Source organism: Echeneis naucrates, chromosome 10 (assembly GCF_900963305.1).
Source record: "Echeneis naucrates chromosome 10, fEcheNa1.1, whole genome shotgun sequence".
NCBI lineage: Eukaryota > Metazoa > Chordata > Actinopteri > Carangiformes > Echeneidae > Echeneis > Echeneis naucrates.
In genome coordinates, this window is record NC_042520.1 from 7,058,390 (window position 1) to 7,085,075 (window position 26,686).

The 26,686-nt window shown below is 40.9% G+C and overlaps 1 protein-coding gene across 2 annotated transcripts; it reads left to right on the forward strand.

Moving 5' to 3' along the window:
* The first annotated feature begins 1,511 nt into the window (after positions 1–1,511).
* On the forward strand, positions 1,512–25,268 carry zdhhc9 (zDHHC palmitoyltransferase 9). 2 transcript variants are annotated; one of them, XM_029511882.1, is made up of 9 exons: positions 1,512–1,953; positions 12,650–12,810; positions 16,151–16,309; positions 17,929–18,066; positions 18,475–18,523; positions 18,757–18,859; positions 21,667–21,770; positions 22,000–22,120; positions 22,917–25,268. In XM_029511882.1, exons 1-9 carry the CDS (start codon positions 1,790–1,792, stop codon positions 23,100–23,102), a joined length of 1,185 nt encoding a protein of 394 aa, XP_029367742.1. In that variant the 5' UTR covers positions 1,512–1,789; the 3' UTR covers positions 23,103–25,268. The 2 variants fall into 2 exon arrangements, with proteins under 2 accessions (XP_029367742.1, XP_029367743.1); XM_029511883.1 differs by having other exon boundaries at positions 22,938–25,268.
* The last annotated feature ends 1,418 nt before the right edge of the window (positions 25,269–26,686 follow it).

The window sequence follows — 26,686 nt, forward strand, 5'->3', positions numbered from 1 at the left end:
CTGGAACTATTAACTCATCTTACAACCTGACCTGTTTTAACAATTTAATCATGTAAGCGAGACGAGTAACCCTAAACCAGGAAAAACAACACACTTATTTTTAAAGATTGTGATGAAAGATATTGGTTTGGGGCGTTCATTTTTGCAATCATGCTGCAAACTGAGTGTCAAATACTACACTTCTTGCTGACACAAGCTGATGATGTCCTACACTGACACCCACCTGAGGCACTGCTCCTCTGCGCATCCTTACATGTTGAGCCAATGCTCAAACATCACTGAACCCCAACGCCCAAAACATATTTGCTGATGTATTTTCCTATAGATTTAAATATGAATTATCACTGTTCACCAACCAGCAGAGCAGTGCTGTGATTCCTGCCGTCTTTAAACAATGAACCCCTTTTCCTCCTCTTGCCAGCCAGATACAAAACCATTAACAACTTGGCCTGCTTGGCATTGTTTTGTACATGTCACAGAGCCTGATTACATGTTAACGGCTCTGCTGTACCACACAGTATGTTTCTCCCCTTATTCAGGCATATATTTCCTTTCAATTGTTTGATGCACATGCATTTTTTTTTTACTTGCAAAGTCATGCATTTAACAAAAGAAAAAAAAAGAAACACAAACAAAAAACAGGACACATTTAATGGAGCACTAGATGTAGATGTGGATAGGAAAAGACAAACAAAAAAATAAATAAAAATACAAATACAAGTGAGAGAAAAAGAAGTGTTTACATGCATTGTTTCCCTCTGCTCACTCAAACTCCTTTGTATGCAGGAACTCTTGGGGGATTCGTGCATTTGGTATCTATTACCAATTCACTTCACCGATACTCGCCCCCAACTGTCTCCTCCGGTGGGTGATACGACATGCGGACAATTATTTTTGCATATTAACATGATCTGAGCAGGACCTGTCTCCGTGTCCTTTGTTCCTTTTCCTCTCACCTGCCCTGCCCCTTTAAGATCGGATACTTCAATCTAGGCGTGTTTCCTGCTGCCATTGACTAAAACGGAGAGCTGGCAGGCTGCAGGGAGAAAAAGCATATTCAACAGCTTTACGCCTGCGTCCGCACAGGCTGCCATTATCTCCACATTTAAAAAAAAAAAAAAATCAGTGGGAAGGAAAACAAATCCCCGTAAAGCAGCTTAATCACGGCGCAGTTTGTCTAAACGCGGATCAGCTCGGCCACGTGATTTTTTTTTTTTTTTAAATTTTATTTAAATCATTCATCGAGATGATATGAATGTCAGCCGACCAAGCTCCGCTCCTCCTGAGCAGCAGGATTTTCTGAGGTCTGCTGGGAAACACTCGCCTGAAGCCTTCGGATGATTTTAGTGTCCTCAGCAGCTGAAGAGATTGGAGATTTTGTTTTGTTTGGTTTAGTTTAGTTGTATTTTTCTCACAGAAATGTGGGAGCATCTCTGTGGGGAATGACATGCTGCGGTAAAGACCTGGGGGGGGGGGTTGGTGGCGAGGGGGGGGGGGGACGCAGGGATGGAAATAACACGGGCTGGAAAACACTGATGATGTGATTGCGACACTTTTTAAAACAAACAAACAAAAAAAAAGAAGAAGAAAGAAATATGCTTTGCAGTCTTTTTCCTGATCTGAAAGCTTCAACGTTATTGAGTGTGCGGCTTGTTTTGACTGAACAGTATCATCGGAACATATGAGGGCAAGGTCCTCATCAGCCCCATCTGCTCGTTGTCTCAGTCGTTTTCCACTTCAGCCCCGGACACCAGACCGAAGAGTGGTCTGAGAATAAAGAGGGGACATCATGTCGGCGGTGATGATCACGCGAAAGGTGCGAAAATGGGAGAAGCTCCCGGGGAAGAACACTTTCTGCTGCGACGGCCGGGTGATGATGGCCCGGCAGAAAGGAGTCTTCTACCTGACCCTGTTCCTCATCATCGGGACCTGCGCCCTCTTCTTCGCCTTTGAGTAAGTTCCTCCCCTCTGAGAGTGAATTCAAATTATCATAATTTAGCCCAGAAATTGTTGAGAAGTCTCGTCTGCGCTCTCGTGGCTCTTCCCAGGGCTGAAATATTCCCATTTCTGAAACCTTATCCTGAAACAACCAACTTTGACAGCTGCAACAATTAGTCGACTAACCAAACAGGCCTTCGTTGGTCGACAGAAAATTAGATGGAAGCAGTTTGAAGTGAATGTAAAGGGGTTGGAGTCAAAATGTGTCTGTGTTCTTCTGTTATCTTCAGTAAATATCTTTAAGGTTTGGACATTGGGACAGACAGATGAAACAAAATGGTTGTAAATGTCGTTTTAGGCTCTGATATCTCTTGTCTTTCACAATTTAATGACATTTTACTGGCCAAATATTTATCACATCAAATTAAATCAAATAATAACTATGGCAGTTTTACCATATCGATGATGCAACTCAGCATTATTTTCATTATCAACTGATTCTGATTTATTTTCAATTAATCGTCTCACCAATGAAAGCTGTGGAGAATTCAGAATCCATAGAATGTATTGAAAATTACTTGTTAGCCAACAAACTATCTAAATGAATTCAGGTAACTCTTGTGTGTGGAAAAAATTATATATTGAACCTGAAATTATCATTTTTGAATGAAAGAAATCTGAATTAGTTGATCATCAAAACAGTTGCTGAGTAATTCGATCATCTCACATTTAACCAACTTAATTCATAATATATGGCCTTTACGATAATATTAAGAGTATTGTGTCTTACTAAGTTTGTAAAATGTGTTTCAAAGTCTCATAATTATTTGGATCAGAGTGTTTGTCTTTGGCCTGCAGTTCTTACAGCCAAGAATATCAGTTTTGATTATTGACCCTGCACACTGTGCTTCTGTGTTTTGTTCCTCAAGTCCAGTTCCTGAGAGGTAAGAGGTATATGACTGACCACGTACAGAGGTGTTTAATAATTAATTGCCCTGCCTGCTCTGTCCAGCTTTGCTTGTGGTTTGAGAAAGGACGGCTCTATTTCTGTTGTCTCAGCTGATCTGTCTCAGTCCACTACTCGTACAACCCGCCGGACTCATTAGTACGGCAAACACTGTCGACTGGCTTCGATGCAGCCTGTAAACCCAAATCCTGTCAGTGAAGGCTGCACAGGGGATTGTTTTAGAAATGAACAAGACAAGTGTGAATAACCATTATAAAGCACATTCAGCGTACTTTATTTTGTTTTTTTGTTTTTGTCCTGTTTATTCTGCCTTTTCTCGCCATTTTTTTTTTTAGTTGATCAAACTGGCCACGATGATTTAGCACAAATTCTGCAGTGTAACACAGTAACCTCTCTTGATTGTGGGCGTGTATGCAGCTATCAGGCCAAATGCATTTAGAGCATAGCCGAGGAGTAGCTGCTTTCACTGGTGCCAGGCCCTTCCTGTCTCTATCTGCTCTGCACTTTAATGGCCTCCTGCTTTTCTGTGAGTTCGGACAGAAGGAGCCGTTGTCCAGCTCAGGGCTGAGACGATGCTGCTCACGCTGAATGTCCGGAGCCCAGAGGAGGCATTGTGGGGACTAATGGCTGGAGGGTTGTTAGCATGCTATGTTCATATTAAAGCCGAAATTAATCATCTCCCGTGGGATGATGGATATTAATGTTGAGATCGGGCCCTGACAACAAGGGGGTCATTTTCAAACTCACCATTACAGAGCATGTTGGAACATATCTGATTTAAACCCCTGATGGAGCAATAGCCTGCTTTGTTTCCAAGGTTTAATACATTTACAAAGACTCTATTTATAACTATGTCGAATAGAAACCTGAAGGCAACGAGCACAGTCTGTCTTGGTTTGGGCATCGATGAATACCCTGACCATCAAGGCTGCACCCCAAAACTGTCTCCATATTTGATTCAATTCATTGTTGGTTTGAACATAAAATGTCAAAAAATTGTGGAAATCTATGGCTATTTGTTAAAGTTGCTAGCTTCGTCTGAGAACGAGTGACATTCACCTCGTATTCAGCGATTTGCATTAAAAATGTTAGATGTTAAACGTTTCAATTACCAATAGATGAAAAGCATGTCATCAGTCAAAAAAATAGTATCAGATTAATTCTCCACCAATAATCGAAAAATAAATCAACTGATTGTTACAGCTGCTAATATATTTTTTTTACAGCTTTCATGCTGGTCCTAAATAACATGAACATAATTTATCAAAAAATCACTCCGCGAACGGCCTGATATTGATATTGATTTTAAAACTGCAACACAATCTATTGCTGACACAAAAGATCCATGACGCTGCATCATTGTGATAAAATGTTAAGCAGAGGCTGGTTCTTGGGCAATAACCTGTGGTTGATGAATTTGTTACCGTTGTGTCTGTTTTGTTTAGCCTCTTTGTTTCATTCCTCACTTGTGGGTTTGAGGTTGTGCGATGAGCTGCACTGTGGCGTTGATGGGAGAACAGAGAGGGCTGTGTCCTGGCGTGGGCTGGCTCATATCCAGCATCACCCAAGCAGACATCTCACTTTTATCACCAGCCTTTGGCTCCCTGTGCAGGGAAGCCTCTGTTTAATTTGGGCGAAATTGCGGAAACGAGCGACTGAATACACAAATGGAAAGACCCATTAGGAGCAGCTAAACAAATTAGAGGCAGTTTTTTTTCCCCCCTTTACAAGTGCAATCAGTGTTATTGGATGCTTTCGCCCTGTTTATGTTTGTTAGATGTGATTTTACACTTGTATGATATTATCAGCTCTGAAAGGTGATGTAACCTTTTTGAAGTTAATTACCTGGCTTGTACATGTCCGCAAGAGGCTTCCTCCCAGTTGGCTGTTCGGTAGTTTGGTTCCCATTTGTACAATTGTGATTGTGTGTGTGTGTGTGTGTGTGTGTGTGTGTGTGTGTGCACATACATGCATATCTGCGTGTGGTTAGCCACCTATAGAGTTTGGATGAAGGAACAAGAAACTGGAACACGTTTGCAGCGTGTCATCTGTCTGCCCTCCCCAGGATGCCGAGCTACGAGGCTGCAGAGACATATGTGCATGTAATGAGACAGATCTGTTCAGCCTGTGTTCCCATGCTCTCCATGCTCTCTTTACATTCACGCATAGGATGGTGGACCTCAGCTTGTCCGGACCAGTGAAAATGCAGCGCTCAGCCTGCGCACCGGCTGCAGCAGAGGAGCTCTTGTAACCAACCCCATGAGCCCCCTCAGCATCCCGACCCCACCCTGTCTCTCTGCCAGCCAATCAGAACGAAGCACCCGGCCCAGGCTAAATGAGCAATAACGTGATTTATGCCCCATTCAGAGTACATGCTCCATTTACAGTAACAGTGAGCCACAGGCTTTGTTGTCTGGAAGCTTCCCTGGCAGTGCTGCTTTTCTGGGGAGGGTTTGCTGTTTCACAGGGAGGGATTTTTCATTTCTCTCCTCACTTTGTCACTATCTATTGGGTGTGACATAGATGCCCCGCCAGAAGAAATCTATAGAGATAGATGCCTCTCCAGTCACACTGTTGAATCACCAGCGTCGTTTTTCATGTCCGTAAAATTCGTTTATAAGATTTGCCATTAGTTGTTATTTCACTTTGTGAATATTCTGTGATGGAACATCTATAATCCCAACTTTAATTCTAGGAAAAGCTCCATGACCCTGGCTCTAATGTTTCATCTCTCTCATGTGGTATTTAAATGTTGCATAACAAGGAAGACCGATTTGAGCTGGACAACAGATTGTACTGACTGAAGCTTTAGTGTATCCTCTTTTCAACTCGTGCCTCATATGTTAAAGCTACAGCAAAGGCTGTATTTTTCTTAAAAAAAAAAAAAGAAAAAAAAAAAAGACTTCAGGTATTTGGGGTGGATCAGAGAATAATGTTTTTATTTTACCATGCTGTGTTAGAGCGTGTCATTAAGTATGGGATATCCTCATGATTCGGGAGTCTGCCTGTGGTATTAAAAAAGCTTGCACGTCTGATTCAGACTGCAGTGAAGGTTATGTGGAGGGAGGAACATCAATCCCTCCAGATACTATATGAGCAGTCTGTTCTAAGACAACCACAGAGAATACCGTCTGACTCTTCGTACGTTTTCCATGCTCAGTACGAACTTCTACACTCAGGCAGACAACAGAGGATGCCCAAGGTTTAACGGAATCATTTAAATTTAAATTATTTGTGCCTACCTCAATTAGGATTTTAAATGATGTTGATGTTTTTAGGTGTGCTCCATCCTACAACGCCTGTTGCGTGATGGTTTATGTGCAGCATGGATTGCTGATGTGCGGTACTGTATGGTATCTATATGTGTTTTTATGTTTTTCTTTCACGCAATATGCCAGACTGTTATTGGAAGGCAGCAACATTGCTGCAGAACTGAGTCCAAGACTAATTTCCCCACAAGGACAATAAAGTATCAATCAAATCAAATTAAAATCAAAGAGGTTTGAATGACATGTTTCTGGCTAGATATCTATAATCCAATGAGAGGTCTAAGGTAGCGCCGATTTATATCTTACATTCAAGAAGTTGCAGTGCTAGCCATTTCATTTTTAGAAAGAGAATATTAAAAAGCTTGCTGAATGTTTTTCCCCAGATCTCTCAAAGTTTCTTTCCAAAGACTTGATCGAAGCAGCTTATTTCCTTTTCCAAAAATTGTTTCTTGAAGTAGCATAATTTGCACATAGTGAACCAAACCTGGAAAATTTATGTGCATTATCTTTCATAGTTATATGTTTGTTACATTTCGTCGCAATACTTTAGTACGGCGCATATCCTAGTAGTGCAAAATAACATTCACATTTTTATATTATTTATGATATTTGCCAGTTCCAGCTTCCTGACAAGAAACCAGTGAAGGCCTTTTATGTTGTAACACAGAATATATTTTCAGCCAGAGGGTTAAAAGACTCTCTGAGGATCAGGTGCCTTCAGATGAGCTGTAAATGTTGCTGAATGACCTTCTAGATTTTGCAAGGTATTTATTTTTCTGCTGTGTGACTTCAATATGTCATGATGCACAAGTGGTTGAAACAGGAGAGGAACGGTTCAGTCTGTGGATGTGTTTTTTGTTTTTTTTTTTTCCCCACAGATATGTATATATGTATAATCACCCTGTAATTTGAAGGTTTACCATATTTGGTAGCGGATTGACTTTTTTTGTGTGTAGAAAAGGAGAGAGGGCAAGCGGTTCACTGGCTTTTTATTTATTTTTATTTTTTTTTTCAGCAGTGCCCTAGAAACAGGCAGAGTCGCAGTCTACAGATGTTTGTATGACAGACAGGATGTTACTGAGGCCCGCTGTGGATTTGCCTGCGCAGCGAGTACATAATTCATTTTCAGTATGATTCATGCAGGTCTACAACAGCTTACCAGAGTTAAGTATTAATAAAGGGAGGGCCTGAAATGCTCAACAAAGGTAAAATGTCATGAATCACAGAGAAATGGTATGGTGACATAATAGTCCTGGGTTCAGAGCTTTTGTTGCAGAGAAGTTGGAGTGATTTTAATCCAGCAGTGTCTGGACTGAAGTTCATGTAATCCTGAGTTAAGAGGGGAAATCTTTGGGACCAAATTTGTGGGAGACACATCCTCATGTTTTATGTTTAATGTGACATTTGAGCTAACAGGATCTTTTAATTAACCGCCCAAACTTTTCCCTGTTTTCCATGAGCTGCGTGTCCACTCCTTAGTGATTGTATGACGGTTGTGTAAGGGCTCATTAAGTAAACAAGCATAGCATATGACAGAAAAAAATCTGCATTGCTCAGAAAGGAATTCTAATTGTCGAGTTTCAATTCTGCTCGACCTCGTGTGGGATCTGAGGAAGAAGAGACGAGAATCTCAAGTTAAACGGTTGATTGCACAGCTGTGCTCTCTATCCCTGTATCACAGAGAAGAGCCCCGACTTCCGGGATAATTTACATCTATCTTCTTAGGGCGGGTCCTCCGCGCCCTCTAATGCAGTTCTCCATTTCTTCATCAGGAGTAGTTGTTCTTCACTGAGAGAAGTGCCGCTTGGACCAGCTGTGGGCACTAGTTATTGTCTTCTGCCATTGGCTAGGCAGCACTGGCTTCTCAAGTTGAATCATCAAAAGCAACTGTTGGAACAGTAATGCGTGAGTGTAAGCACTCTCACATCAAGCTGTATCTTTTCTGAACATATAGCGCCTTCAAGGTCAAACTGATGTCTGGAGTATTAAACCTTCAGTCTGTTCCGCAATGAGCAGCAAACAAAATATGTTCACGTAATTAAAACACATTTTGCTTTTGAATTCCAAGTTTTTTAGAGAAACACAAGAAACTTGTGCGACAAAAAATGGACCAGACTCAGTGATCACCTTCCTAGCCACAAAATTTCACACTGCTCTATGTTCCCTACAGATAATATCCAACTAGACCAGTGAGCGGTGATAGCTATCATGTCTATGGGGTCATCAGGTGGGAACCTCCTTTCACCGGTCTTTCGTCCAGTTAGGCCCACAACACCTCCAGAAGGCTAGACCGTGAACACTGGCGTCCCAGAGTCACCCCCTAATGCCAGCCATCACCACTCCTCACACAAAGACAACTATCTCAAACAGCACTACTATCACCTACTCTGACCTCTCACCAACTGCACCAGTGAAAGCGGGGTGGGGATACAGACCCTGGTTCGGGTAGGGGGGGAGAAATAGAAGAGGTGGAGATAAAAGTAGGGATGGGATACAGACCCTGGTTCGAGTAGGGGGCATGAAAGTATAGAGGGTGCAGGAGGTGGAGGCAATACAAGCTGCATTAGTACATTCAGCAACTAAAAGTTTGAATATAAAAAAAAAACAAAACAGACAAACATAAAAATAAATATATTGAAACTATAATATGAGATATTTCAATCAGCAAACTTTGTTGACATTTCTTGAATATATGTGTTGATCCATGCACTCAGGCCCACGCTGTTTTTAAATGACTGCTGGTAAAAGTAGAAGCAACAATACTTTACTATGAAATAAAAAATGCCTGCATGTAAGAATATTTCCCAAAAGTAAGACATTGTATAAAGGAAAAAAAAATAATAATAAAAAAAAAAAAACAAGTAAAGTACATTTGCCTCCAGAGATGCAGGCAAGGCAGGCAAAGGCTTGGGGCCCCGAGCTGTTGGAGGGCCCCAGTGGGATGACAAACGCTCCACAGCGGTGTCTAAAAGTGTGGCTGCCTCCTTCTTCTACTGCAAGTCTGTGCTTTTCGGTGGCATCTCGGTAGGACACTGTCTGGGAAGCAGTGCCAATAAACCTGCATACATGCATACATCATTTAGATTTTCCCAATCTAAAGATGATGCGCGTATAAATCTAACATTTAACAAAGTTTTTTTATTTGAGGCCGTAGCTCAGACTGTGTAACTGAATATAATGAACACACCACTGGAATAAATTCCCTTGTGTTAACTCAACAAAATGAAACTGAGATTGTAAAGTTAAGTCATTTAGAATAAATAGTGCAGGGCTTCAATGATTGCCCGTACTTTGCTATGGATAAAAGCATAAAAGTCTGCCAAATGAATAAATGTAAGAGTCTGTGATAGCTCAACTGAACGTGCGAGTCGAGAAGCTGCCTTTTCACAGAGGGAAGGAATTAACGTCCACCCAAATAGTCATTCCATGTGTCACCAGCTACTTTTATGAAGAAAAGCAGTTGAAAGGGTTTTAAAAGTCCCCGAATCAAGTGTGAGATTCATTCAGTCATCCCTGCTCAGTGGGAAACCTCCCTAACGGGGTATTATGTGTTGATGAGCACCGGCCGTAGAACGCATGTCATTCACAACGGGCCAACATTGAAGCTCTTTATTTACTGTTCCTTATATCTATCTTTTGGAAAATTATGAAAGTCTATTTAAATTTTGAAGACAGTTTTAAAATACAAATCTAATTGTGTTGAATCTAGATTCGAGGGTTCCCCTGGAAATAGTTTTCTAATGGGGCCCATAAACTGGAGTGGCTATTGTGGGCCTCAGCGCAGTGAACGTGCTAATTTCCACCAATAGCCTTTGGTGAGCTACAAACAGAGAGGCAGAAAGTATGGAGTAGGCCGAGGGCAGTGTGGCGAGGAGTGTGTTAGAAACATCAGTGTCACTGGGTGGTCTGATTGATCGTTTTGCTGATGAAAACATTTCCCCTCATGGACATGCAGCCAGATTAAGTCCCCGATTTTCTGCTGCTTCTGCGGTGACTGATGAACACACAGCATCGCTGTGCGTGCTCCACCCTGCTCCTCAACAGCACAGGAAACGGTCACATCCAGGAAGGACGCGGGGGTTTGATGGGAAGCGATGATAGTGTTGCCTCGAATGCCTACCAGTCATCATTATGGGAATTACACCTCATCGACAGACTGCCTCTCCTCAGTCTGAATCCACTGGCTGCCCTCTGCTGTCTCTACATTAAAGAATGGGACAAACATACTTCACAGGCCTGCTTCAGTGGAAATTCCTATTGATTTGATCTCTGCTCGTTTCCATTAGTGTGGGGGGAAAAAAAAAAAAAGGCACTGCAGGGAAACTGCTCTGACAAGTCCAGCAGGTTTGTGTACGTGTGCTGCTGTGTCCTCAGCCGACAGGCATGTTGACATACCTGAGTCATTTACATATTTGAGTGTGACTTCGCAGGTGGACTTCGCTCGTTCCAGTATTTTGCTGACTGAAAACGATTTTCTCAGCTGTGTGTGTTGTGAATGGCGAAAATGCCAGACGAGCCAAAGTATATCTGCTAGATGACATCAAATGAAAGTCTGAAGCATTCAGTGTCAAATACTGTTAATAGTTGAAGCTCGAAATGTTTTTGCTAAACCAACCTTAGAGCTTAATAGTTTTAACTGTTGATAGACCAGTTGATTAAACCACTGCTTCCTCCTAATTAAGAGAGATCTGTCCTCCACAAGTATTAGGAACAATTAATATCTTTTTCCTCTGTTGGTTTTATTTTCTAGCACATTGAATTTAAAATAGCTATCAAGATCCCAACTAAACCAACCATAATCCCAAATTACTGGAAATATAATGCCTTTTGGCTGATAAGCAGTTCTGATCACTCCAAATACCAGCATACATCAAATAACATCATACTCATTTATGTAACAGTAGTGTTTTGATAGAATTCAGATTTTTGTGGAAAAATCACCACCCATCAATACTTTGTGAAAAAATATTGTTCATGCAATCCATTCTTCCTTTATTGGATAAAAGGTGATGTCTTTGACATCTTTATATTCAATTTACTAGAATTTAATGTAAGCAGGTACATTTTAGAGGCTGGATCCCACTCAAATGGCATTTTTGGTGTAAAAATTATCATCAAAACAGTTGCGGGTTCATAAACACAGGTGGATTAGTCCTTTAAACGTTTTAGTTTAGTTTCAGAAAAGAGAATAATCTGATCAATATGTATCTACAAAGCGTCCATAAAAAAATGCATTTCCATCTTCTTTATGCATGACCTGCAGTGCAGAAGTTGTACAGGATGTGGAACAATACCTTGCGACCCTGGAACTCTGCATTAGTGTTGTATGAATACATGATCCTGGACACATGGGAGGGAGATGCGGCTGCACAGTTTAACTATTAATAACTGCACGCTGCTGTACTCCGTTCTGTCGTAGCACTTTTTCTCTGCAGCTCACATCTGTTATCGAAATGAGCAGCAGGCTTTTTTTTTTTTCTTTGGAGGACCCTGCTGGCTGTAATCTCAGTGGCCTGGCAAACTGAGTTATGCTAATGTTTCTCCACTCCTCCAGAAGGTGAGGGGAGTGTGGCATGGTGTTGTTTATTCATGGCCGTGATTTCTGCGCGGTCCAGAGAAAGGGCAGCTCTCATAGTTCATGACCTTTTGCTCAGAACACCAGTTCAGAATATGTGTTGTGTTGTTGTTTTATGTCCTCTTTGCTCTCTTTGAGAGGCCTTAACCGTTTCCGGGTCTAAAGGTAACTTTTGTATTTACTGCATCGCTGGCGATTGCATGAGCTGTTTACTTAAGTCTAGATGAAACATTCCAAGTTAATAATCAAACGGCAGTCCTTTGCTCCTTTACAAACAGCTGTCTGCAAAGGTGGGCACTGTCCTGCTGAAGTCGGCACACTAACCTCGTCCTGTGTCGTTACTTTGGAAGAACTAATTTGCTGACGCTAATCGAATGTGCACTGAAGACGTAGCGCTGCACACAGAACATACGAAGAACTCCTCCTTTCCTGTAAATGCTGCAACAGTGGGCCTCATGCCAAGAAACATACAAATAGTCCCTTTGTTGCAATCACCACCTGTTGGTGTGATGCAAACACGTATCTCAGTATCTCTGAGTTTATTTATGGCGTTCTTGCGAATACTATGTCGGAAATTTTTGAAACATTAGAAGGAATTAGAAGGAAGTGGATCCAGAGGCTGTCCAAGGCATTTTTTTTCCTCCAAAACTTAAATCAACATTAGTCAGTTATTATTTTCTGTAGATATTTTTACTGACAGACGATGAATTGGTCGATCAACTAGCTGTTCTAACTCTTATAAAATGACTCTGCACTGTGATGAAGCCAAATGCTGTTATTGCTTCTAAATCTGCAGCTTCTTAGTTTATCGCTAAATGGGGGGAAAAAAAGATTTGTCCTCGTCATCGCCACCCAGAGATAAACCAACACTTTTATTCATAATCCTTCGTTCTTCTGCAGATGTCCGTACCTGGCTGTGCATCTTTCTCCCACCATCCCAGTTTTTGCTGCCCTGCTCTTCCTCTTTGTCATGGCCATGTTGCTGAGGACCAGCTTCAGTGATCCTGGGGTGCTGCCACGGGCCCTCCCAGAGGAAGCCACATTTATCGAGATGGAAATTGGTGAGTTACCACAATGTTTTACGGAAAATTAATCGTATCCACTTGCCCCGTAAACTCTTGTTTCTCCATTATAAGTTTGCCATTTGGAATCTGAAAAATGTTATCAGTCTTGTTGCCAACATTTATGAGGGCTTTGTAAGGACAGATCTGTTCACATTTCAGCGTATTCCTGATAACAGTGGAATTGAGTAAAGCCGTTTGACGCACCTTTCAGTGATAATTCTCAGATGTACTGCAGATTTATGCAGGTCTGAAGTAGCGTGTGGTCTAATGTGACAGTCAAGCACCTGTCCTTGTAGTGCGTATAGCTGTAATTCACAGGCAGAGCTGATAATGCCACAAGGCCAGGCACAAATCCCTTATCTGCATCCATGCAAATGTCAATTCCATCGCAGAAAAAATGGCTATTGCATCTCATTTGCTATTACATCATCACGTGGATGACTGTGTTCACCTTTTTGTCTGTATTTAACGACATGCAGAGCAGATGAGGTGAAAGTATTTGCTTTAGCGGGTAGTTAAGCAGTGAGGAAGCAGCTGATTGGGTTTTTTGTGTTCGTTGTGCTTCATGTTGCTGAAGGTTGTGTGTGCTCCTGGGCATGTCGAGCTCATTGTAACACACGTTCACTACAAGGACACTGCACATGTGCTTACACAAAACAAACTTTAAACTGTATGCTAATGGAGGGGGAGCCTTTCCAAACATAAATAAGAATTTTTCTTGTTTATCAGCGGTGCATTTTTATATTTTCCATGTCCACTCCCAGGGCTTTCTTTGTTCGTCCATTATAAGTCACTCATATGTTCCTGCACCGCCCCCCTCCCCCAGATCTTTAGCCCCCTGCCTCTCTGCCTGCCTGTGTGGCTGTTTAGTGCTCACTCTTTGTTTCTGTTAAAGATTCATGGCGTCCTTCGACCATTACTTTTGTTCTCTCCCTCCTTATGAAGGCATGGGCGGAGGCCGTGCCTCTGGTCTCTGCTCATTAGAGAGGACTGTAAAAGTACCGTGACTGTTACTCATTCTGCTGCACAAACTTTAGCCAACTGTGATGATTCTGTATGGAAGTTTATATGAGAAACTCTGTTTGAAAAGCATTTATGTGAGTAGAGCTGCAGTGAATAATTCTTTTTGTTGTTTGTTTGTTTTTTTTATGTATTTTTATCTTGAGCATTGAGATTTTTAATTTTCTTAAAATTGATATGAATCATTCACAACCCAAGGTAAAAACCATAAATATTTACATGAAAGGGAAGAGAAATAAGTTGACGGCGTGCCCATCAGTACCGAAGAGTAAACAACTGTGGTTCACCAAATATGTTTCAGTAACAACTGAGGAACAGAAAACACAGTGCAAAAATGTAACATGTCAAATGTTACGCATTTTATTTGACTTTTCAAATTCCTTTTCATTGTTACTATCACCTAAAAGCTGCGGGGAATGAGAGAGTTTTTCTTTAATAAATAACCTGACTCACTCAGTTGCTGTTGATGAAGTAATCGCTCAATCCTTTTTTTTTTTCAGTTTTTATCAGGTAAAGAAGGGTTCAAAACGCAGGCGTGTCCCTAACTGTCTTACCGAACATATAGTTTGCGGGATACATTAAACAACTAACACTAACGTATTAATGCTGCATTAAGCCCGAAGATTGCGTCTGTAATGTAGGTTTTTAGCCCATCTCGATCAATCTCAATGAAGTTATGAATGGATAATTCATATGGAGCATTTTTGGACCAGCTGCAAGTGCAGAAGCTCCATGAAGCTAAAGAGCGGCTAAACCTGTTAGTGATGACCTGAAGACACAGATATATCAGACAGCAACAACGAAATAAGTAAATTACAGTTCAACCATTCCCTTTAAATCACACACACACAAAAAAAACCTAAACTAAAACCCACAGATCTTTAGGTTCGTCTCCGTCTGTTCGTCTGTCCAAATCCAAATCCTTCACTGACTGGTTTTCAGTCTACTAACTTCCTTTTTTTGCTTTTCAAATCTCTGCACCTGGGAATGTGTACTGCAGCAGCTTAAATTAAGCCCTTAATTTAACAACTTCCCTCTCACAATTATGGGCGTTGTTCCGTGTGGTTTTTAAAGCGTGTGGATCGCTGGATCAGCGTGTCGGTACTAACAGACGAGGCAGGTAAGAGTGTTTGATCTCATTCTGAAGCTTAAGGAGGTTTATTGATGAAACCCCTGCAGCCTTTGTGCTCCGTCCCTCAGCCTGTTAGTCACTAGTCCTGGGGGGAATGCTAATACGTGGAGAAGCATCCTCTTGGAATATCTAATGCCACTAGCAGGCCGAGCTCTGCCACCCGAGGGAGTGGCATCATTCCCTATGAGTGATGATTCATGAATTCGTTTTCCTCTCGTTTATCCTGAAAGTCATTAATCCTACATTCTGTAGATTTATAATGCTGAGTTTTGTTGTGCGGGCAGATCTTTGTAAATGTCTTAATGAATTGTTTTGGAAACTTTTTTTTTTTTTCATTGATTTATTAATTTTTTGTTCTACAACAGGGAATTTATTGCTCCCTATAAGTGATACATATGTTATTTATTTAGTTGGTGCTAAAATGGTCCCTTTTTTTTCACCACTAAGTGTATCCCCACAAAGTGAAATAAACATGCTAGCTTCTTTCCCACAACTCCACATTCACATCCACCCTGTGCAGCATGTTAACAGCAGATTTCTCCCCAACAGTCATTCTCCCGACAGCCTCCAGCCAACAAACCTCTGGCCGTTAGCCAGCCTCTCTAACTGCTCAGCTCCCGCAGTGCAACATAATCAGGAAAATCTGAACTGCCCGGAACAAGGAATGTATGAGAATCTCATTTGGTCGGTTACTGCTGTGCAGAAACACGACTGCCTCATGGATAAAGTGAGACTCGTTGACACACACCCATTTGAATGTTTGAAGGGATAGCTGATAATCAATAGAGCAGGACGTGCTGCTGATATATAATATTAACAGCTCCACAGTGATCACATGTAAAACCACCACCCATCAATACTTTGTTGAGCCTGTGTTGTCAACCTCTGACTTTTTCAAGACTCAGCTGTCAAGATTTATGCTTCTTGTTTTCTTCGCCACAGCCTTTTCCAGAGATATATGGCAGGTGAACATATTTTTGTGAGCTCCTGTGCAACCTAATGCAAGTCAATATAAATGCATTGCAAGAAACTGTTTTGTGGATCCTCAGGGTGTGGGAGGTTTTCTGAAAAGTTTTTTTTTTCTGAGGGCATCGTTTGTTGTGGTGTTATTATTTGGCAACCTACTTTAAAATGATTTGACCAGGACAACACATATGTTAAATGTTGTGCTCTTTGTGTCTACAGAGGCGGCCAATGGGAACGTCCCTGCGGGGCAACGGCCGCCGCCTCGAATCCGCAACGTTCAGATCAACAACCAGATTGTCAAACTCAAGTACTGCTACACCTGCAAGATCTTCCGACCTCCTCGAGCATCTCACTGCAGCATCTGTGACAACTGTGTTGGTGAGGAATCACTTTTATTCTGCCGCAACAACACACAAGCAGACAAAAAACACAAGCTTTTTTTTTTTTTTAATTGTAATGGCGTTTACGTCACTTTCTCAGAAATAGAAAAGGTGAGTAATGCTTTTGTTCGGGAGAAAAATAACTTGATTACGGAAGTCTTGACCTTCACTTTCTTCCTGCATTCATTTGTCACTGTGATGAGGGGAGGAAAAAAAAAAAAGTTAAAACAAAGCTTTATAAATAAATGTTGGACCAGGCAGACATCCTGCAGAAGTTTAAAAAAACGGGACCAAAAACTTCCATGGGAATATTTTAAGCACTTTGGTTTTTGAAGGTGGTTGGAACTGTGTGTGTGTGTGTGTTTGCGTTTTGTGCTTTGATTTGATGTGTAGTCGTGGCTCTTCTGTATCTCAGCCCTGCACGGTAATAACCTAATTGGCTGCTGATGATTGATGAACGTAACACAAAGTCACAGGTGATATGAGAGGAGACAGTGGAGGGGAGTCATTGTGAACACTGGCTCATCTGTGTCCACATGCTGCAGAAACACACAAACACGCACACACATTCAGAGGCCAAGCAAAATGCCTCAGTCCCTCTTTTATTACAGTCATATCTTTTTCTTCTCAACTAAACACCGTTTATAGCAGTTTAAAGTCTGACTTTGTTTGTTGTCCAACAATAGCTGCGTTACTGAAATAAGACACAAAGTATGGCGGTAATGTGTTAGCCTGGTGCCAGGACTTTGACTCGCTGCACTTAGCTGCACTTAGATGTTGATCAGGAATTCAAACAGAAAAATGTGAGTCCAGCTTTGTAGTATCAGACTGTAGAAGAAGTTCTGTTACTCTAGTTTTTCAGCACATTCACTTTAATTTATTTAACAGTATTTATTTACCAGTGCAGTATTTTGGGGTACTGTAGATTAAATGTTGGTTATGGAAATTTTAATCAATTTCTAACTCAGCTGATTTTACAGATATTCTAAAATACAATAAGATACCGTTGCAATCAGCTGTAAATTTACATTAATGCAACTACTGTCTATGCTGTTAAATAACAGTTATTTACTTTTATTTCTAAAAGACTGAATTAACTGTCAATACATATGAAGGATGAATATTTAACAGTACTGTTTTGAAATGGCATGAAATCCCGTTTTAAATTCACCGTAAAAATGCACACAGTGATTTGTAATAGTGTCGTTATAAAGGCTTCACTAAAGTGGTGAGCTGAGCTAATATTGCTACAAACATCTATAATTAATACACACATAAACTCACAATGGCTTTGAACTTACAGATGAACATACCCTGCTTGTTTGTTGATTCCCTTTGAGGACATGCAGGACTCTCTCTGGTGGAGAGAAAAGTGCAAGGCATGTTTAAGTCTATTGTTTCTTTGAACCTGCTTTCACACGGCTCTCCTCTAAATGACGGAAGAGGAGAAACAAAGAGGAAGCGATCACTTATATTTAGACTGCAGCTGATATTAGAGTATTTTTAGCATTCCTTTGATTTCCAAAAGTGTCTGTGATCCAATAAAGTTGCAGGTCCAATTCACATATATATATATATATATATATATTCCGACACGTGTCTTTTTCTTTTTTACAGACCGTTTTGACCACCACTGTCCATGGGTGGGGAACTGTGTGGGCAAGAGGAACTACAGATACTTCTACCTGTTCACCCTCTCGCTTTCCTTGCTAACCATTTATATCTTCACGTTTGACATCGTTCACGTGGTCATGCGTAAGTATCAGTTGTCCAAACAGGTGTCTCAACTTAGAAATAGGCTCATGCAGCAAAATTGTGGCAGAGCAGGAAAATCGGCTCCAACATTGGCTCAGCAGCAGCAGCTTTCATTGTCTATGTAAATATGCAGATACTCTGAAACAATGACCTAGTTTAGACCAGGCTCTTCCTGATGCGTGACACAGCATGCAACAGCAACTGACTGTACAGTATGAAGTGTCCTTGTTCTGCCTAATCCGACCGGTAACAGCACAGAGACATGTGGGACCAGGCGTTTTCTCGTCTGGATAATTAGCACTAGACTTATCTTCATTCTTATACTGTTCTTTTTCAGAAGAACAAAATCAATAAGAAGAGTATATGTATCTGTATTTTTCTTTCTAACTTCTCTCCGTCTGTTCTCAGGTTCGGTGAATAACGGCTTTTTGAACACTTTGAAAGAAACACCTGGAACATATCCTTCTAAAGTCTGACCGCAGTACATCCACCACAAAACCAGGCGCTGCTTCCTTTGCCATATTTCCTCAAATAGTGAAAAAAGAGTGACCATGTTATCGAAGGTCACTGACTTTTTAATAATGTTGCACCACCGCCTTCCATTTTGCCATCAGCCGCTGCTCCCTGTTTAATCGGTGACCATGTTTCAGACAGAGCACGTCTGTCGTTGTTCTCTTAACTCGAGCTAACTGTGCTGGAGGTGTTGGTGTGTTTCTTCACCCTGTGGTCTGTGGTGGGACTGACTGGTTTCCACACTTACCTGATCTCTCTCAACCAGACCACAAATGAGGATGTAAGTGAATGTTAATGCATGTTCATTTAAACAAAACAATAGATGTTGTTACATGTTCCTGTTATATGTGCAGACTGCTGTCTCTGAATTAACTTGTGAGGCCAGAGTCTCTTTTTTTTTTATTTTTTTTAGCTTTATTATTGTCCTTATGCAAATGAACCATGGCTTGTGAAGACTAACAGGATAAAGCATTTATATAGACCTACAAACACAGTTCACCCCAGATGTGTTCTCATTAAAAGACACACACACACACACACACACACGTATTCGTCATTGATTGCATGACACACAACAGTAACAGCGTTGCCAGGTAGAGCTATTTATACAGAAAGACAGTTTCATGTACACATCTGATAGAAGCTCTAAAATCCTTCTCGGTATCATGGACTCATTTTGCTGCAATCATCTCCTTTGTTTACACATTGTGTGTAAGTTGTGTGTTAGTCTTAATAGCACTAACAAGACTTGATTTATTTGTATCTTACAATCAAAATCACGTTGGAGCAAAATCAAGTCCCCTTAATCAGTCGCAGAGTTATCCAGACTAAGAAGAGCTTGTGAGAGCAGATATTTTTAACAATTCATATTTTTAGGAATTCAATTAAGGTGGTTGCAAAATTGGATTCATGTTGGTGTGATTATTCAACACACGAGAAAGATGAGGCTCATATTTCAAGATGGTGTCTGTAGATCTACAGGCGGTCCGGCTTGACGAGCCTGGAAAGATAAACATACACGACTGCGGCGCAAACACTACAATTTCTAAGACCACAGAGCTGTTTCCTTGACAACAGCACTGCCTCGCTCAGCATTGAAAGGCATAGGGCTGGTAAACTGTAGCTTGTTAAACAAGACCATTACACTGTAAACTAAACTAAAACAAATACAGAAAGTATTGTGACCTCAAATGGAAGGTAAATGGAAACTGGCGAAGAAAAAAAAAAAAAAAAAAAACCCTCAACATCTATTTATAGCAGCTAAAACAAAGATGAATGGCATGTCACGTTTAAAAGAAAAATAGATTTTCCTCCCATTTTTGATATATGGCCAATTAAACACTGGGTAATTTTACTTTGCTTAGAGTCTGAGTCATCTGACAAATGGGCTGGTAAATGCTCTGAATCCCAGAAGCAGAATTTGGCCTTTTCTCTGTTCACCGGCAGACCAACACAGTCTACTCGTCTAAAAATAAGCACCAATAGCTGCTGTTCTTATTAAAGCTAATGATAGAATTGAGCTGAAAAAAGAACAAAACAGATGTGCTGGTGTCTGCTACGCTTAAAAGAAGCTCACGATGCAAAATTATGAGACAAAAAAATTTTGATTTGTTTGGCTGCGTAACAGTCGAGTCATTATTTAGCCACCGCGCGTGGACGCGCACATCAGGCAGACATAAAGCAGATGATGTATGGTGGTTGCGATGCAGGTTTCCTGTTGTGTATGTTAGCATCAACAGTGTGTATACTTTGTCGGCGGCTTTGTAAGCCCACGTCAGACTACAGAGACTCTGACGAGGCGCAGAGAGCGGCAGCAGCGTCTAAGATGCTGAGAGATTCTACATGGCTGAAAGCAAGAGAGCGCGCTCATACTTTGTTGTAATGATTAATTTATGTCTCTGCTTCTTTCCTGTGGGATGGCTGGCCTCATTTTTTTTTTTTTTTTAACTGAATCAGTAATAAAGCTCTGCAGTGAGTACCTACGGTACACTGTAATGGTTCTCTGGCAGTTGAAATAAAGGCTGTCAGCCTGGTCATTTCAATATCTGCGATTGGCCTAATAATAGATGCATCGATACCTGCAGGGGCTGGGCATGCTGCCAGAAATACTGCTGTGGCAGAGAGGAAGGGGGAAGTGGGTGAGGGAACGAGGGAGTAAAGAGGAGGAGAGAAATGGTAGAATAAGGGCAAAGGCACCTTGAGTTTTGCAGCTGCTCTGGCCTTCCATAGAGGACACGTAGTCTGTCAGCTGTGTCTCGCACACACAGACAGGCAGCGCCGACCTACATGTGTACCACCTAAAATAAATAAATTAGACCTTCTCTCACTTGGAGCGTGGTAAGTCTGTACAAACTCACGCTGTGATGAGTCATCTTATCAATTATACATGCACTTTAATTCTCTCCTTTTTTTTTTTTTAAATACGTTTTCATGGTAAAAAATGCCTTTTTGGTCACAGCTCTACTTAATTCCATCCAGCACTTAAGATAAATGATAAAATAATGGGTCTTTCTGTTTTCACTATTGTTGTCATTGACAATAATTATTATTATTGTCATTAGACAATGAAAATCCACTGGATGATCATATGAAAATGTATCATGGTTTATGTGGAATAAGATTTTTTTTTTTTTTTTCAGCATTGATGTGAAACCAAAGAGGAAAAGCTGATGTGCAGAGGTTAAAATAGCTCCTGTCAGCTGCCAAGTATTGAATATGAATATACAAACAGCAAAGTAGGGAGCGTTGTTTGTTGCTTTTATAGCTGATCTTTTTGGTTTTTTTTAATTAAAGTGGTTTTAATCTGTAGTTTGTGCAATTGTGCGCACTTGTCAGCGCATAGAGTTCCCACATAAACCAGGAATCATTAAATCCCTGACAAGATCCTTTTAGTAGGTCAGAGCCAAGCCTCTGGGAATAACATCTAAAAATGGAGCTATGCTTTTGAATAAGGTATAAGCATAGGATTTTTATTTTATTTTATTTTTTGTTTCTGGAGTAGAACTTTTTTTTTTTTTTTTTTTTGGTGCTGGCTGAGAAGGTGTGGTTTTCCTCTGATGGATGTTGTGCACGTTTTGTTTTACCCAGATTAAAGGATCCTGGTCTGGAAAGAACAGAGTCCAGAACCCATACAGCCACAAGAACATCATCAAAAACTGCTGTGAAGTGCTGTGTGGGCCAACATACCCAAGGTAATTTTGTCAGATGAAGGAATTTTCAACCAGACAGTTCTGTTTCTATCACAGATCATCTTCCCTCTTTAATTTAAGAACGTATTTGCTGAATGAAATAGTTCTCTTTCTTCGGTATCAGCCGGCTGTATCGGTTCTTGGGGGAGAATAAACTTTCTCTCCATTGCCTTGTTCTGGTGAATAACAAGCAGGATGTAGTTAGTGATTGATTGCCTTGTCTCGCTCTCAGCGTCTTGGACAGAAGAGGACTGATGCAGGAGGATTTGCTTGTTTCTGCAGCATCGACTGCACCCGCCTCCTCTCCCTCCTCCTCTTCTTCCTCCAGCACCAACCCAGTACCACAAACCACGGTTAGAACACACACAGACACACACGCACACACACACAATTAAAACAATTACACAGGTCATTGGCAAGAAGAAATAAGATTTTTTTCTCGACCCATCGTCGCACGTGGATGTGGAGTCCTCTCTGTTATCAGTAATCAGCGTTGTGTCAGCCACTTTTAATTGTTCAACTTATTCAAACTGTTTTGCTCTTAAGAACAGAGAGTCACATCATTTGCTTTTGCAAATGAATAACAGCAAATGTTAAGAAAAATAGTAGTATCGCATACGTTTCTACTCCGAGCGTGTTAGTTTTGGCCTCTAACTTCATGCAGAGCAAGTCCAGACCTTCTTCTTTTGAGACCAAGCTCAGTAATGTCATTGAAATATATGTATATGACGGAGTATTAAGCCAAACTGAAGTAATGAACTCAGTAATGTAGGATACCATTTATAGTGGTGGAAGAATAATTCTGTTGTTTGGTTTGGTTTGCTTTAAATGAACTTTTTCTTCACGTAAAGCCTTTCCTTTTTAAAGTTTGCATCACTCTTTGAGAACTTGAACATTTTAAAATTTGCTGTTTATATTTAGTAGTTCGTTCCAGAGATCAGAACCAAACCAAGTAAAAGGTTCCTCTGAAGACCTGGATCTCTTATTCATTACAATTAAAATTATGGCTCTGTGTGAGCTGACATCTCAGTAATATACTGAGGTGTCAAACCAATTGTCGACCTGCTGCAGTATTTTAAAACTGATTTCATCAGTTGAACACTTGAGACACTTTTTTCCAGTTCATCATCAGCGGCTGCATCTTTTCAGCGTGCTGTGCTCTGCCTGCAGAAAACCACAGCTCCCCTCCTCCCCAACGAGCACACACCTGATGAGGCCAAGCCGAGCATCGCCGTCTCCCCTAAAGAGGAGCTCCCTCCTGCTCCCAAGGTCCCACCCCTGGCTTCACCCGAGACTGATGTGGAGACTTCCATTGCCAAGGACAAGGCCCATTAGCTACATGAGTGGGCAGCTCCACCTGAAGCCGCCATCACCCCCCCCTCCCCAATCCCCTCCCCTCCCTCCTCCGTCCAGCATCGTGGAGCTGGAACATTAATAATCAATGTCTGATTGCTGTGTGGGTGACTCAGTTATCCTCCGACTCCTGCCCTGCGTTGTGACCGTGCTGTAGCTCCTCCCCCTCACCGGTCGCAGCAGAGGTGTTTGACACTTATTTCTCCAGGAGGGTGAGTGATTTAATGAGAAGTCAGCAGAGTCCTCTGACTCCACAACCTCTGCATGGAAAAAGACACGCGGGGGGAAGAAACTGCTGGGAAAACGGCAGGAGGAAAAAAAAAACTAAACAAAAAAAAAAAAAAACCACTCAAACAAATAACTTCCCCTACAGTTCACCTGTGGGTCGCTCTGATTGTCAATACTACTTCTTTTCTTTATTTAAAGTTGCATCATGACATTTAATGTGAGATGCCAGTTCAAATATACTCCCTGCAAGTATCTGGCAAAGACAATATTACTTGGGGACATGTGGAAACCTTCATGCGTGCGGTCTGTCTTCGTTGTGTATGCCCTATGCAAATTATAAGAAGGCTGGACAAGTTTTTTTTATTTTTTTTATTTATTTTTTTTTCAGCTGTTTGATAAGATCATGTCACGTGTAAGTATGTGAGTACTCACGATGTCCAGGCAGGAGGAGGACATGCAAATCCTTAGCTGAGATATTCCTTATGGCTTCTTCCAGGCAAGTCAAAGTCTGCCTTTTATTCTGATATTGCTGCAGTCTGTACTGTTGTTACTAGCATTTTCTTTCTTTTTTTTTAAGCAACCTGATCCAGACCGACACCTAGATAAAATTGCTTTACTGCGCTAAAGTCGTTCATCCGGGAGACGCTCAGTTTCAGTGTGAGTTAGAAAAGGCCTGACTTCTGATGATCCTAGACACTCGTAGTAACAGTGCCTTATCGTAACAGTTTCACATTGTAATGCCACTGAGGTCCACCGACGGAACAAAACAGGACAGAAGACCTTCAAGTTCGTTATGACGCAGTGTTAGATGAGAAATGCCAATGTAAAATACAAAAATCATTCCAGTGGTTCCCAACCGGACTGGGGTCACCAGGTGATTAAAGGAGTAGTTTAACATTTTGAGAAATACAGCTTTAATATTTGACACGTAGGTGTTAGATGGTTAATGCAGCTCAGCACAAACACACAGGGGAAACAGCTTGCTTGCCTCTGTCCAACATTAAAACAGCAGCCAACAACTTTAAAGTTTAATAGGTAACACATTAGTTGTAGTTTTGTACACTGACACAAACTGGTGGGTAATTTTTGGGTTTCTATTTGGTATTGTTTTCTAACTTGCTTTTGATTTTTACATTTTAGTATTTGGACAGATTTGAGGGGTCGCAGGCCTTAGAGGTTGGGAACCACTGAACAACAAAGGAAAGCTGTGGTTGAACTGTACATAGTTTTTGCAGGTATATATGTGAAAATCAGTCAGCTGATGAATGAGAAGGGCCAACATCAGCAAGGTTTTTTGTTTTCTTCTTTCCTTTTTGTTTTAAATGTTACTGTAGTCTGGCCAGTGTTCATGAATTATTCTGCCTGTGAGCTTGAACGCCTCCTCCTGCAAATCACACCAGAGCTAATCTTCCTCAGTCTTCTCTCTTCCTGCCATCTTCTGCCTTCTCGTATTTAATTTATCATATTTCACTCAAGGCTGGAGTCACTTCGAATGTGACTGTCTTTGGCAGGACTGTTATGGCAGTGAGAGAATAAAAAGGGATGATCTGCCCCCCCCACACTTCTCCGTATTTCAGACAGAGCACAGCCTGTAACGAGTTATTTATTTAGTTTCAGTGACAAAGAAATAACTCGACAGGCAGCCATTCAAGAAAAATGGGGGAGAAGGAAGCAAGTTTTTAGCATTTAAATGATTTTAGCAGATAGTGGCAGTTTGTGACAGTGATTGTGTTATATGCAAGACAGAGTTAGTGTTTGTAAAATATACTTGTGTAGAAGCTCTGTGTCAACAGCATCGTGTCGTACTCTGAAATCTGCCTGAGATGATTTATTATAAGACCCAAAAGAAATCATAATTCCTCCTTTTGTCTCCTAAAAATAAAAAAAATAAATAAATAAAAAAAAAAGCGAAAAATAAGATTTGTTGGCATTCCGTTCCGAGGAGCAGTTTAAAGCTCAAGACTGATATTAGACATATTTTAACAATAAAAGATTAATCTAGGCCCCAAAGTGAGATTTTTTTTTTTTTTTCTGTCACCATCTGTAAGTTTTGCATAATGTCGGAAAGTAGTGAGAAGGTGACAAATTGTTTATCCCAAGAAATCAGCCCGTCCTCCCTTCTCCTAATTATCCAATGTTTTCATGAGAAAATGTTCACATTTAAAAACCCTCAGATGAATCTTTGTATCCATGTTTACCTCCTCCTATACTCAGATCAGGGAAGGAGACATAACTGACACGTGTCCGGTGGGATATGAAGTAAACCAGTGTGATGACAGAGTTAGTGTTAGAATTTTCAGTTTTCCAACAAAAAGTGATAAACCAAAACCAGTTTCAGTGACTTTTCCTCTGTGGAAGGTATTTGAAGAGAGTTTGAATTGATTTGCATCGCTGTCACGAAGGAGCAGGAAAGTATGTGAATGAAAGGACGTCTGTGATGAATTCCTGTTTCAAAGCAGATTTTTAAAGGGACAGTTTACCTTTTTATTTTATTTATTTTTTTTTTAAGCTCTGAGGGTTTTGGACTGTCAAGTGACCAAGCTGAGCTGTTGTGTGTGTGTGTGTGTTATATCCTGTGTTTAAATGCCATGACGTGGTCAGACCTGAATGCTCTGATCAATCTATTACATCGCATTATGTATACAGAAACAGTACTATACCATTGATGGAGTTCTTATTTATGTTCACTTTGTTTGGTATCAACACTGTGATTATATGTATTCCATTCAATTTACTTAACTTCTTTTTACATGATCAGTGTGTCTGGTAAATAAACAATATTGTCTTATTATTATTTGTCCTTTTAAAAGACAATTTGTAGTGTTCGGGGCTCGTGGTATCATCATCTGGAGGAGACAGTTCATCCGATAATCAACAGAAGATCCAGCTGTTTGTATACAGCTAGATCTGTGTGCTCAGATAAACACACTCTGTAGTATGATTTCAATTTCCTGCAGAGGTCATCCTTTCCTTCAAAGCATCACACCTAGAAAACAGCTTCTTTTTTTTTTTTAAAGCTCTGATATGAGGAAGGCTACAACAAAAGGAGGAATGAAAAGCTGGAAGAAATAATATTGCTGACCCAGCACACGTACATGTGATTATGTTTCTGCTTTTTGTTTTTATTTTATGATGTGAATCAATAGTTTCCCACAAAAACTGCGTTGTGCTTTGCTCTTTAACCGCAGAGGGCCAATGACCAAAGTACCCAGAGTGCTCAGTCCCTTTCAAGAGCCGAGATCCAGACTGTTATTCTCACTGATGCACATCAAAAGACTTCCTGGGTGTAATCTGGTGAAGTTAAACACACAGCTGTAGTAGGATTTATGCGTTGCAGC

What these genes read in the sequence shown, in the direction of transcription:
- zdhhc9 (XM_029511882.1), top strand. Translation starts at nt 1,790, where the DNA reads ATGTCGGCGGTGATGATCACGCGAAAGGTGCGAAAATGGGAGAAGCTC. An exon ending in ACCAGACCACAAATGAGGAT is followed by an intron (nt 18,860 to 21,666) that starts GTAAGTGAATGT and finishes TGTTTTACCCAG; the next exon opens with ATTAAAGGATCCTGGTCTGG. An exon ending in TGTGGGCCAACATACCCAAG is followed by an intron (nt 21,771 to 21,999) that starts GTAATTTTGTCA and finishes TCTCGCTCTCAG; the next exon opens with CGTCTTGGACAGAAGAGGAC.